Consider the following 12,927-nt stretch of genomic DNA (forward strand, 5'->3'; position numbering starts at 1 on the left):
AGAACATTGATGCCAAGGTTTCAAGATATTCCTTACTCCCTTAGAGGGTGAGGGGACATGAAGCCTGGGGGAAAAGTAGGGACTCTCACCCTTGTGTAAGCCCCAGAAGGAAGAAGAAGCAGAGGTCCAGGATGGTTTTGGGGAGCAGCAGCTGATGTTTATTGGGGACCAGTATCCCTATGCCAGATCTCGGGGGCATTGCCCCCTGCATCTCTTGCTGCAGCTTCAGTCGTCGCTGTTGAACTCTGAGGACAGACCCTGCAGCAGGGGCAGGGACATGGAGTGCCGGTCGGGATCCCCAGGGCCCCCACCCTGGGCTCCTGGTGGGGGGCTGCGGGGGCTGAAGAGCCAGTTTTCTGCCAGGGTTGAGGGTAGTCACAGCTTGACTCATGCCCTGGTATTTTTGCCTCCCTGGTTCCCTCCCTCTGGTTCTCTGTGCTGTGCCCACCCCCACACGAAGACCATGCTCCCATCTCAACTGTCCCCTGGCTCCCTCACTCCATCTGCCTCACCAGGGGTATTGGTGTCCCACACATTCCTAGGCTATACTCCCCATGGCCTCTCCCAGCACCTTCTCCCATCCCTTTCATCTTCATTTTCCCCAGTAGTACCTGACAGCATCTGGGGCCCCCTTCGGAATGGGTTTCGGCCCTTGTAGGAGACTCTGGTGAGTCTGCCCTCTGGCCCTTCCTGAGGAGGTGGTGTAGATGGGACTTGGACAGGTGGGGACACATCAGCAGCTTCGGAGATATTGTCAGGGACTGATGGCACCAGGGATGGCATGATGTTGAAGTTGGGTCTGACCCAGTTGGTCCCACGGAGCAGTGGGTCTTTGGCCAGGGTTTTTTGTGGTCCCAGCACTCCCTTGGGCTGCAGTGAAAACTTGAGGCACGAGAAGGCAATAGGCAGTGATCGTTGTGACCGGAGCATCTGGGGCTCATGGCCTATAGGCCATAGCGCCAGCTGCATCCAGGAACAGGAGAAGACCTGGTAGATGACATAGATGCTGTGGGTGCTTCGGAGCCAAGGAAGAGTCTTCTGTAGACTCACCTGCCCTGGTGGCAGCAACATGAAGGCTACCTTCTTTCGTAGGCCACCCATATGTAGGTGGATCTGGCAGGGCTGCCCATTTAGGAGTCGCATTTCTTCATAGGCTAACTCTGCTCCACTGTTTGGTGAGTATTCCCGAGTGCAGTGGGCAAAGGCACACTCAGACCCTGCCTGTTCCAGGAGGTTTGGTAGTGGTCCCACTGGTTGCAGTGCACGCCGGCCCTGTCGACTCGTCAAAGCCAGGAGGGTGTGGCCTGGGCGGGACTGCTTCACTAGCACACCCAATAGATCATAACAGGCTGCATCCGACAGGAAAGGTACTGCCACTACATTGGGCCCAAAGCGCTCTTGGATAACCTGCAGGTGACCAGTTTATGGGCCTGGATTAGGGTTGGGAGTTAACCTGGTATCCTCTTCTAGATTGACTCTTCCACTGTTACTATTTAATTACATCTCTACAATGTGCTTAGACTATCATACTTCCTGCCTGCTTCACAGTTCTATCCTGTAGCAAAACGTTGCATGTTTATGTGCCAAACTCTGCTAGATACAGGGAATGCATAAAAAGAATGAAGCTTTGTCCTTGTTCTAATATAGTTCAGTCTAATAAAGGAGACAGAAATGTCAACAGTAGTCAGCTAAGTAAAAAGAGCAAGATGTGGAGTAGATTGAAGTGATTTAACAGCTTTTGTCTTTGACAGAAGGGGACCAAAGAAGGTTTCTATGTGCTAATACTTGAGCCAAGTAGGAGAATGGTCAATCCAGGAAAAGGGAACAGTCCATGAAAAAACCCAGAGCTTACGAACTCAGATGGGCACATTCAGGAACACGTAATTTTATATTGTGTAAATGTAAGGTGTGAGGAGGGACAAGCACACAGGGACTTGATTATGAAAGGCCTGTGTGTATGCTAAGTGATGGGAATTTTTTTTGTGAGGACAAGGGAAGCCACTTGAAGGGCTCTGGTTAGGGGCAGGATCAGATAGGCATTTTAAAAAGCTAATTTTGAATAGGATGGCATAAAATAAGAGAGAGAAATCAGTTAAGAGTGTTGTAATATTCCAGGAAAGACATGGTGAGCCCCTCAACTAAAATAATGGGGGAAGATATTTAGGTTTTAGAATTAGAAATTGGTCTCTTAAGGAGTGTGGGAAAAGGAAAACTCAAAGATTATTCTTAGGTGATTGGATAGATGGGTGATGTCATTAACCAAGAATGCGTATACAAAAATTGTTTTGGAAGATCCATTCTTACACTGTCTACCATCCCTTAATGTACACCTTCTGCTCTAGCTGCAGGGGGTAGTTCTTTCAGGTATTTGAAGCCTCGTCTTTGTAATGCTAGTTCCAGTGTGCGTTTAGGGATTCCAGTTCATCTTGGTTTTGTCCTTTTTGGGTTTGGTAACTCAGTTCTGGGAAGTTCAACTTCATGACCAATTGGGAAACCCTGTAAGATCCTCTCTAGTAATTGTAGTTAGGTATGATAACCAGGATATTGTTGGCAGAGACTTCTGGCTCCAAGTTCTGCTAGGGAGCATACAAAATTCCTTCTTCGGGTGTCTTTCATGTTAGACCTTATTCTTTAAATGCTGTGTGTTCTACTCTCCCCTAGCCCCCCAAATCCACATCTGTGCCCCTACTGATGGCATTATTTGGCTGTCCTTCCTGTCGAATTCACCAATGGTCTCTTAAGGCTGACTGGCTTTTTGCTACATAGTTACTTTGGCAGTGCTGCCCCCTAGTGTAAGAGGCGGGCAGCTAACTTGTGTCTACGTTTAACAAGCTGAGGCAGTTTGAAGACTATAGCTTGAGGACTGCTGTCTTTTGTCACCTAGCTAAGGAAATAACTGGTGCTCTTTCTTCGTGGAAATTCTACATGGAAGAATTACCCAACATTTCTTCTCCTTTCACACTGAGTCATGGAACACTTACTTTTTGGGTAGAGATATCAGGCAGAAAAACAAGGCTCTGAGAAATGCCAGTTAGGTTTTCAGTGGTGAGAGCAAACACTGGTGGGTTGGTATTTCTGTATAGAATGCTCTGCCCCACGAGAGTGAAAGAGTAGTTACCAAGCCTAACTTAAGAAACACCCTAGAGTTTCTCCAGAAGAGTTCCTCTGATAGGGTGTGACATTTAGCCCTTTGAGTGCCATGGGTAATTGCTAAAATTTGTGTGAGAAATGCCAGGCTATTTTGACGAGAAATGCAGAGTTTATGAAAAATGTCTATAAAACATTATTCATAATAATTTGCTGAAAATTTCACAACATATAGTAAATACACTCTTCTTTTGTAAGCAGTGTTCTTTGACGCAATTTAGCAAAAAATTTATTGCATTAAAATTATTATAATTATTTTAGAAAAAATAAATTCTTTCCTTCAGTATGGCTTTTGACGTATAATATATGGCATAATATAAAACCTATGATTATAATTTGAAAACAGCAACATAGATAATAAGAAGTATGCCAAATATTCATGAAGTTTTGAAAATAAAAACTTCATAACATACAAAAAAATGAACACAAATGGCATTCACACTGGAGACATGTATCAATAGATATCAACAGTGAAAAAGTTTGTAAACAAAATGCTAATGCTGTACTGTGAAGCAATGAAAATGTCCATTATCAAAAGCTTCCTTATGCACACTGCATAGAGTTTTGATGATTATTGCAAAGATAGATGAAATTAAAAGGACCGTTTAAACTGTATGTAAAAATTATAACAACATGTCAGTATTTGAACAAGCATAAAAATTCGAAATTTGGATCAACATGAGAAAAAGTTATATCAATATATAACCTGAGGTACAAAAAAAGAGAACAAAACATAAAATATGAATTATTCCATTGTTACTTACATTTATAGCCATCGAAAAAAGAGTTGCTGGGAGCGAAGCTGGCACTTTTGGGAAAACTTGTCAGCGTCACTCAGCGACATTGGCACTCAAAGGGTTAAATACCTGGCTGTTATGGTCCAGGTTTCTGCTAAAAGGTGAGTCCCTGAATTAGCTGGAGACTCTCAGAATATAGACATGAATTTGCCATGGAGGTTTATTAGGTCCTTTTTCTTACCCCTGAGGGCCAAAGTGGTTATCCTCAAATAGGAATAATAAGGTGCTTAATTCTGTTCTAGGGTGACTGTGTTCTTGGTAGAATCACCATTTGGGATTACTACCTGTTCCCACTGCAGTTTTACTTCTAGGTGGAAGTTCTGTGGAACTTAGAAGCTTGCAAATTTAGCTCTCCCAGGGGCAGCGCAGGAGAGTGATGGTGGATGGTTATCTTCCTGGATGTACCTTGGCTGAATGGTTAGCTCTTAAGGCACATTCTGTTTAGCCAGATGTTCTACAAAGTGCCCAATGAACTTAGCAGTCCTGGAGAGAGGAAACCCTACTCCTAGAATTTGTCCCACTGCAAGGGATTTTATCCTCCATGTCTCTACCCTGACTTTCCTGATGGTTTTCTATTTAAGTAGGATTGGAAATTTTTCTGATACTCAGAGATGGTATAGCTTTCTAATAGTGAAAGATTCCATTTACTTTCACCCTAATTTTGATTGATCTAGTTCAAGACTAACTTTTTACTCTTAATACTTGGGAGGACGTTGGCTCTCATGTTTCTGCTTCCCTGGGAAGCTGACCTTTGTGGTGAGTAGCAGCTAGTCCATTTTGAATGAGAGCATGTGCCCTTAAGGCTTCTTTGAGTATGGTTGTTATAAACGTGGTCCTCGGCCTTCTACAGGTGCTTTGAATTCACTCTCCTTCAGATCACGGAACCTGATAGCTAAATTCTCATCTCAGAATTTGTGGTCTAGATTTGGTGGAATTTTTTGGCAACTTTCAACTTAGACACAGTTGAGATCTGCCTGCTCCTTGAAATCTATGTATTTGACTGAAAACCCAAATTTCTCATTCTGTGGACAGAATATCTATGAAGAGGTCAAAGATAAATTTCAATTCTTTAGGAAGCTTAAAAGGCCTTTCATGACCTCTTTGACTTTATTTTTAACCACTAATCCTTTAGTGGACCATTTGCAGTTCATAAATCCTCATTTTTCCTTTTTCCTTTTCTATCTTCGCATATGCTCTGCCTTTAATTAGTACATTGTTCACTCACCTACCCGCTGTTCATAACTCATTCAGGTGTTTATTAAGCACTATGTATGTGCCAGGTATTCCTCTTCCCTCGGCGTGTGAATAACTCCTACTTGCCCAATTAGAATGTCACTTTCTTCAGGAAGCCTTCCTGACCTCCTAAGTCCTGCTCCTGACTTAGTGCTTCTCCTCTCTGCTCTCATAGCTATTCAAGGAACCTTTTTTGCTGCTTTCATAATTATGATTCAGTTGGACAGTTTGTGCTAGTTATTACTGTTGTCAGGCTTTTGTACTCATAAGCTACTCAGACCCATCCAGGCCACACTTTGTTACTTCCTCTTTAGCCCTCTTACTTTACCTACTTTATCTTTGATGAGGGTCCATGTGGCATCGGCTTCATCCAGTGTTAACAGGTGGGGGGTACCAGCCAACATGGTGGGATATGGAGGGGTTAGGCAAGGCAGTGGCTGCTGCAGGAACCCTAAGCCACCCAGGGAGGTGAGTCCTGGCCTTAGGCTCTGACCTACTATAGCATGAGGTCATAGAGATCCTGCTGGGTGATGGGGCCTGGGTGGGGAGAGGGCAGTCAGTTTCCTAACCTCACTGTTCTCACAGCCAGAGTCCATTCTCTTGAGTCACCTGTCTGCTCTGCTTTAGGGGAGGAGAATGCAGGTACCTGTTAGATTGCCTTTGTACATCTGCCAGTGTATATGTCTGTGTGTGGGTGTGTATAGTTCTTTAAGGAAACAGGATCAGTTCTCTCCTTCCTTCAGCAGCCTCCTTGAAATAATTTAATATGCTGTCTTGTCACCTGCAGATGACTTATTTGTGAGGTTGCATTGGGGTCTTGAAGCACATGGGAGAAGTATAGATCAGGACTTAAATTGAGAATCAAGTAGAGAACATACTTTGGAATGACCTGAGAGCTTTAAAAATTACTGATACCTGGATCCTAGCCCCAGAAATTCTGATTCAATTGGTCTGGGGTGTGCCCGGGCATCAGGATTTCTAAAAGCTCCTCAGGTGATTTTAATGTGTAGCCTGGGTTGAAGCCCATTATTAACAAGTCGTTTACAGTTGCAGTGAAAACCAGGTGGATGTGTAGGAGGGTGCCATGCTGAACAGTGATATTGTGGAGGATAAGAATCTAATTGGAGTACAGTTGCCTTAGTAACTGGAGAGAACTTTTGGGAAGCCAGAATTACCCATTTAAATTTATGGGAATTCTTTGTGTTCCATTCCCTGTCCTAGTAGGTACTCTTCCACTACAGTCCAAATCTATGTTTGATTTCCCCTTGTATCTTTGTCTAGAGATCTCAACCTGCTCTTTTGCTGGAAAAGAAGAGTGGCTTTTCCCAAGAAGAACCACTTTAGAGAAACTTTCTAGTAGCTACTCTTCCACTGACTTATCTATCCAAAGAGTTCTCTATAGAGTCCCCCTGCAGAATATCCCGTGTGCCCAGGAAGATGCCTCGTGTGTGGGGTCTCCCTTGTCCTGACTCAGTATGTGGAGCTATCCCACAAGTCGGTCATTAACTGAGCTGGCCCAGTATGGGGCACAGGAAAGGGTCCTACATTGGTAGGAGAGAGTGTTGCCAAGAAAAGTTTCCTAAAAGAGATGTAAGTGGGCGGGTCTCCCTAGACAGAGCTAAGGGTGTGGCTGCCAGGGAGCTGAGCAAAGGGATGACAGTGGACATACGCCTATGCTCCAGGCGAGGAATTAATATCAAATATATGTTGCACTCTTATGTGTTAGGGGCTGTGCCAAACATTTCAAGTGCATTATCTTAGTTAATCCTTTTAGTAACCTTTTGAAGTAGGTACTATTATTTCCCCATTTTACAAGTGAATGAACAGGCTCCAAGTGGTTAAATAAATTAGTGCAAGTCTACCCGATTCCATCTTTCACTATTAAGCAGTAAGTAGTTCCTTTTGGTGAAGGGAGAAACCATGTTCCTTCTGCTTGCCTGAATGTGTGATGGGAGGGGTGCATGCATGCCAAGTTGTGGAGTGAAGAGGAAATGGGCAGGATGAGAAAAGAGCTACAACAGACCAAATCAGAAACCTCAAGTTTCCTGTTGAGACAAGTGAAACCAAATCTTCCTCTGAATACCCCATTTGCACATTTTTAAATATGGTTGACAAGGGAGAAGCCATCTGGTATTGGATGGTTAGTACCTCTGTTCCCTGCAGAAAGGAATTCTGAATGAGGTAGGCAGAGGTAGAGGGAGCGAGATACACAAGGACAAGAGACACAGACATGGGGCAAAACTGACAGTGGAAGGAGACAGAGATGCAGAGGTACAGAGACAATGAGAGTTATTGATAATCAGGCAGAGAATGGTGCACAGCCATATGTTGACGAGGTTCCAGAAGGGGAAGGGCCTGGTCGAGGTAGGTGCAGGGATGATGGACTGTTGGTGAAATCAGTTGAGGATCTCTTTCAGATTTTTGTTCATAGGGGAGGCTGAGGAGAAATTGAGTACTGATGAACTCTGCACCCAGAAGCCCGTACATACCTTTGTCTTTTGCTACCTGATTACCATGATTCTCTAGGCTCCCTAAATTCCACATTGCCCAGTCCTGACATTAAACAAGTCTGTCTTTCCTTTTGGCTCATAGTCTGAGACTGAAAGTTGCTGAAGGAAAACAGATGACAGCAGAGTTCTGGGTGGAGTTGATGAGCCCCAAGCCTGGGCTTTGTGTGTCATATTGATCTTATGGGGTTTTCCTCCAGGGTGGCATGTTCTGGGGGCTTCCTTGGGGAAAAGACACATCATTTATAGCATATGGGGTGACCAGAGTGGAGAGCATGAAGGCAACCAACTGGTAGGGACTGATTATCCAGAGAACATGAAGTTCTCAGCAGGCAACCTTGAGGACAAGATAGAGAAGTATGGATAGCAAAGACTTTAGAGTGTTTAAGAACCCTAACATGCCTCTTCACTTCTCTCAGGCTGCACGGATAATTGTATACGTTTCTGATCTCTTATTTGAGAACTTTAGGGATAGATGTGTTTTGTAATTCAGAATTTTTTAGGTTTTAGAAAGGGACTAAGTGCCCTTATGTAAGTAAGAGACACAGACATGGAGCAAAACTGACCGACAGTGCAGGGAGGAAACAGATGCAGAGGTACAGAGACGTACCCCAGTGAGATTCAGGGCAGGGCCCTATAATCAAACACATCAGTATTTCTGCAGCTAAATATGAATAGTCACATTATAAAGGTAAATACAATTGTGAATAGTTCAGGCGAAGTTTTGGGCCAAAGTTATGAAAAAACTTGTTTCTTCATAGGTTTTTAAATTTTGGAATTGCAGATAAGGGGTTATGGGCTCATAATTGTTCTCAGGTGGTTGTGAGGAACACGAGAGTGCTGGTAAAGCCATCTAGACACATCATGTGGTAGGTACACAATCTCAATCCAAAACAAACTACCAGTGTTCAAGGGGGTGGGTATTTGGGTTATAAGGAAGAAAGTTTTTACCATGAGTGACACACAGCTTTGGAATTAGCTGCCTTGGGGAGCTATGCACAACCAGGGGGTGAAAGTGCCTTAGAAGAGAGGCTTTCTGTGCTGGAAGGGTGACAGAATTCATTGCTTATGAACATTGGCTGCCTATGATTTCCCTTTTCATGCACTGGGCGGTGGGGGGCAGGGTAAAATAATCGGGGGTGTGTTGTGTGTGTGTATGTGTGACAAAGGACTGTCATATTTTTTATAATAAATATCTTATTGCATACATCTTTGTTTACATCTCTAATTATTTTATCAGGATAGATTTATTGAAGAGGAACCCTTAAGAGAAGGATATGGACATCTTAAAGACCTGTGACTGATTACGATTAGAATTCTGTCACAATTATTCACAAAAATCGTCTGGAGGACTTTTTAACTCTCAGAACTTCATGAGAATACTGAGCTTATACTTGGGTTGAGGAAAAGCATAATTTCTTCCTCCTCCACGAGGTTTCAGTGTGACAGTGTCTCTGAAAAATCATAGATTCTTGAAGCGAGGACCTGATGAAACCCCATGTGACCCTGTAGATGGCATTCACCTGCTTTTTCAGCTCTGCAGCTCCTGTGTGGTATATCCCATGGCATGTGGTACAGCTGTTTGCTCAGTGGTCGGGGTTGCACATGGCTGCAGGTCTTCATGGCTAACTCCCATGCTGGTGGTTATGATAGTTTTCCTGAGCACCTGGGTCTGCTTGTGCAGCCTGCTGCCTTCTGTGACCTCATAACTGGCTCCCTGCCTTATGTCTGAGATTATACTCATTCTGGGCTCCATGCTGGGGGTGAAAGATCTTTTGTGCAATTTTCCTCCCAATGTGGAGTGGGAAGTGAATCCCCTGTTGGGCAACGCCATGACGCTTCCTGTTAATATCTATTCGTTGGCAGCCAAAGCCATGTGAAATACTCCTATTTCATCATATTGCACCAACATTGTGTACTTCTGATTATGTTGGCCAGGACAAATAGGGCTGCTGATGAGTATTTTATTTGGGAATTCTATATTTTTGGCTGAGGATCCACAAAAGGCAGGTTGGTAAGAGACCATAGTGACCCTGGACCTCAGGCAAGCAGGTGACATGATTTCAGTGATTTTCTGGGATATCAAAATTTATTTCAGTTGGACTCCTGACCCCTGCAGGTACAGCACAGGGAGAGAACTTCTAGCCATTAACTCGTAAGACTTTGGTAGTGGAGTGGGGGTAGGGGAGATAGTGATTATGCACGAGACCAAGAGGATTCTCTGAACTGGGAATGTCTTAAAGAACAGTGTTCTGGTGAAATGGGGACCCCAGGACACATTATCCAGATTCTCAGAGGGTAGGGGAGTAAGCCTGTATGACTCCTTTCCTAAGGACTGGCTGAAACAATCTGGCTCCAGGAACAGAGAGGGCTGTGATCGCAGACAAGTACTAGTCTTCAGAGGCAGTGTTTCTCTTCCCCGAGCCCTAGATTCAGGGTCTGTAGAGGAGCTTTTGTGTGGGAATATGGGCAGACTTAGATTAAAACGATGGGGAGAGGCATGGAGGGGGATTTTCTTTAAGTTAAATATTGTGTACTCTGATCCCATGATAATTCCTATCTTATTTTCCCTGCATGGCAACACATAACCCCTTGCCTCCTGCTACCCCCTAAGCAGGATATGTGGCTAGGCCAAACTACATATTCTAGTGGTACACACAGTAGGGGCTTCACAGCAAATATCTGTTGAGTGATCAGTCATGCAGGTAATGGGACCCGTGACATAATCTATACCTCTAGTCTCCGGATTCTGTCCCACCAGCTCCACCTCCTGGCTCCATAGTTTTCACTGTCCATTAGAACTAGAATTTTCTGAATGTGAAAGTTTCCAGGAGCCGGTCCCTGATCAGTTTGGTGCGGGCCCCGTAGATGAGAGGGTTGAGGGCAGGTAGCAGCAGCAAATAGATGTTAGAGAGAAGGATGTGCATGGGCTTTGGGACACTTGACGACCAAAGTGATGTATGAGGTAGGAGAAAAGACCAGGCATGTAGAAAGCCAGGATGACTCAGTTGCGGGAACTACATGTGCCTTGGTAGGCACCTGCAGCACTGTGTGGGCAATGAGCCCATAAGAGCCAGTGATGCCCAGAATATCAACACCCTAAATGGCCAGTGAGAGCACCAACCCATGTAAGTTGTTGGCCTTTGTGTTATCCACCACTGGCTCCACCACCACCATGTGTGCACAGTAGGCACGGTCTATGGTCTTGGCTCAGAAGTGTTCAAATTGTACCACCAGCAGAGGGAAAGGCACAACAATAGCCACCTTTTTCAGTGCCAGTGCCAGAGCTGCATAGCCCACATGAGCTTTGGTGGCCAGAATAAGATAGTGCAGTGGACGCCCTACTGCCACAGCATGATCACAGGCCATGGCCAGCAGTACACCAGAGTCCATGGCAGTCAGCACATGAACAAACAACATCTGGACCAGGCAGGCAGCATATGGCACAGGGTGGGGCCCAAGCCACAGCACAGCCAGCAATGCTGGGCCTATTGATGTGGCTGAGCCCAGGTATGGCTGCCAGTGCAGCCAGGAGTAGAAACATGGGCTGGTGCAGTGTGGAATCTACCTGCACCTCTGCCAGCATTGCTCCATTGCCCAACAGGGACAGCAGAAACATGGGTCCAAAGACCAGCGTCAGCCAGGCCTGGGTAGCCCCGAGCCCTAGAATGCCAGTCAGTAGGAAGAAGACTGGGCGTGGGGAGGTGGACTTGGGCTGTGGAGCTTCTGCCATCCTGGGGGACTCAAATATTTAGGGCTCATGGGTGCATGACTCCTGACAGAGGAAGGACAAAGGGAGGGATTTTGGGATGTCACAGTGGTGCAGACATATCCATAGAGCATATGAAGGGTAGTACAGGGCTGGGAGGAACACATGATTATAGTCTTTAGTTGGGGTCTTGAATGGATAATCAAGGTCATAACCCTAGCTGGCTGGGAGAACCCTCTACACTTGAAAGCCCATGATGGGGAGAAAGCCAGTGCTGGGTGGGGATCAGGCCTCAGACTGGTTCTGTCCCTGACCGTGTATCCTTAGACAAAACTGGGCGTCAGCTTCGTCTTCTCTACAGTGGGGGTGGGGCTTAAGTGTTGCTTAGCTTTAACGTTCTGGGTACTAACCCTGTAAGAAGAAAGGGGGAGAGAAGAAAGGGAGAAATGGAAGAGGAGGTAGATGGAATCTGGAGTGAAGCTGGAAGCCTGGTGTGACAGGAGAAAACAGGTAGGTTTTTTGGGTGCTCATGTCTTCTTTAACTTGATGCTGAAATTGTGAACTTGGTCGCCAGCCGGAGAGTTGAAGTAGGGCCTGGGAAGCAATGTAGAAAGAGAGAGATGGTAGCAGGAAAGGAAGTTCTCTCTTTTCCTTTACAATCCAGAAGGGAGTTTCACTAGAGTCTCATCCTGGTGTGCCAGAGGGAGTGGTTGCAGAGAGGGAGGAAATGGCACTCAACCCAGAACAGCAGCCACACGAGGAAGAAACATCTCTGATGCAGGAGGAGGCAGGGTGGGTCGAATCGATTCCTCCCGGAATCTAGCCCATGGCAGAAGCTTGTTAGAACTGTTTAATGAATAAATGGAGGAAGAAAACACTAGCAGAAGACTTGACTGGGGAAAGATCCTGAACACAGTGTGTTGGCAGCTTCTCTTTGCCTTGACCCTGCCTATAGGGCCCTTTATGTGGCAGTTCTACCTGTTTCCTTCAGGGCCCTTACCACTCCCACCTGTGCCACATTAACTCTTCCCTGTACTGTCTTTGCTCAGTGCTGACAGGCTTGGTAACTCTGGAAGTAGAGTAAGGAGGAGGAGATGGAGCAACAAAGAAAGAGACTGACTTAAGGGAGTGGAAAGATCTGGGAAAGAGAAAAACACTTCCTTTGGCAGTCTTTGCTGGAGAGAAAACCATGCTTCATTCTACAATACCATCCCCTCTATTGTAATTACTTGTCTTTCTTTTCCCCACTAGACTGAAAGAGTTAGAGGCAGTGCTTCTGATTATTCCCAGTATCTCCACTGCTCATAACAATGCCTGGCATGTAGTTGTCCATGAATAAATATTTATCGTTTTTAATTATGGGACAGAAGTGCTGGCTGGCTCAAACAGAGTTTACTGACTGACAGGATCTCCTACAGTTTCAGGCACCTGAGGTATCCATGGAGATGAGAAAGAATTAGTTGCCATCAACCACAAGTTTACTGAGTATGATTCTGCTATAACAAAATATATTCTAAAGATCACCACACTATGC

The 12,927-nt window shown here is 45.2% G+C and overlaps 1 protein-coding gene and 1 pseudogene across 1 annotated transcript; both read right to left on the reverse strand.

The window, feature by feature from the left end:
• Window positions 1–225: 225 nt before the first annotated feature.
• Window positions 226–5,581, reverse strand: CUNH11orf42 (chromosome unknown C11orf42 homolog). Its single transcript, XM_090267689.1, has 3 exons — window positions 5,510–5,581; window positions 612–1,407; window positions 226–356 (listed from the first exon to the last, which is right to left on the reverse strand). Exons 1-3 carry the CDS (start codon window positions 5,579–5,581, stop codon window positions 226–228), a joined length of 999 nt encoding a protein of 332 aa, XP_090123815.1.
• A 4,904-nt stretch (window positions 5,582–10,485) lies between these two features.
• On the reverse strand, window positions 10,486–11,417 carry OR52W1 (olfactory receptor family 52 subfamily W member 1; annotated as a pseudogene).
• Window positions 11,418–12,927: the final 1,510 nt, after the last annotated feature.

Source organism: Furipterus horrens, unplaced genomic scaffold (assembly GCF_987537825.1).
Source record: "Furipterus horrens unplaced genomic scaffold, mFurHor1.1.pri manual_scaffold_2, whole genome shotgun sequence".
Taxonomy (NCBI): domain Eukaryota; kingdom Metazoa; phylum Chordata; class Mammalia; order Chiroptera; family Furipteridae; genus Furipterus; species Furipterus horrens.

What these genes read in the sequence shown, in the direction of transcription:
- CUNH11orf42 (XM_090267689.1), bottom strand. Translation starts at nt 5,581, where the DNA reads ATGTTGGCTGGTACCCCCCACCTGTTAACACTGGATGAAGCCGATGCC. An exon ending in GGACCCTCATCAAAGATAAA is followed by an intron (nt 1,408 to 5,509) that starts GTAGGTAAAGTA and finishes GGTCACCTGCAG; the next exon opens with GTTATCCAAGAGCGCTTTGG. An exon ending in GGGGCCCCAGATGCTGTCAG is followed by an intron (nt 357 to 611) that starts GTACTACTGGGG and finishes CAACCCTGGCAG; the next exon opens with AAAACTGGCTCTTCAGCCCC.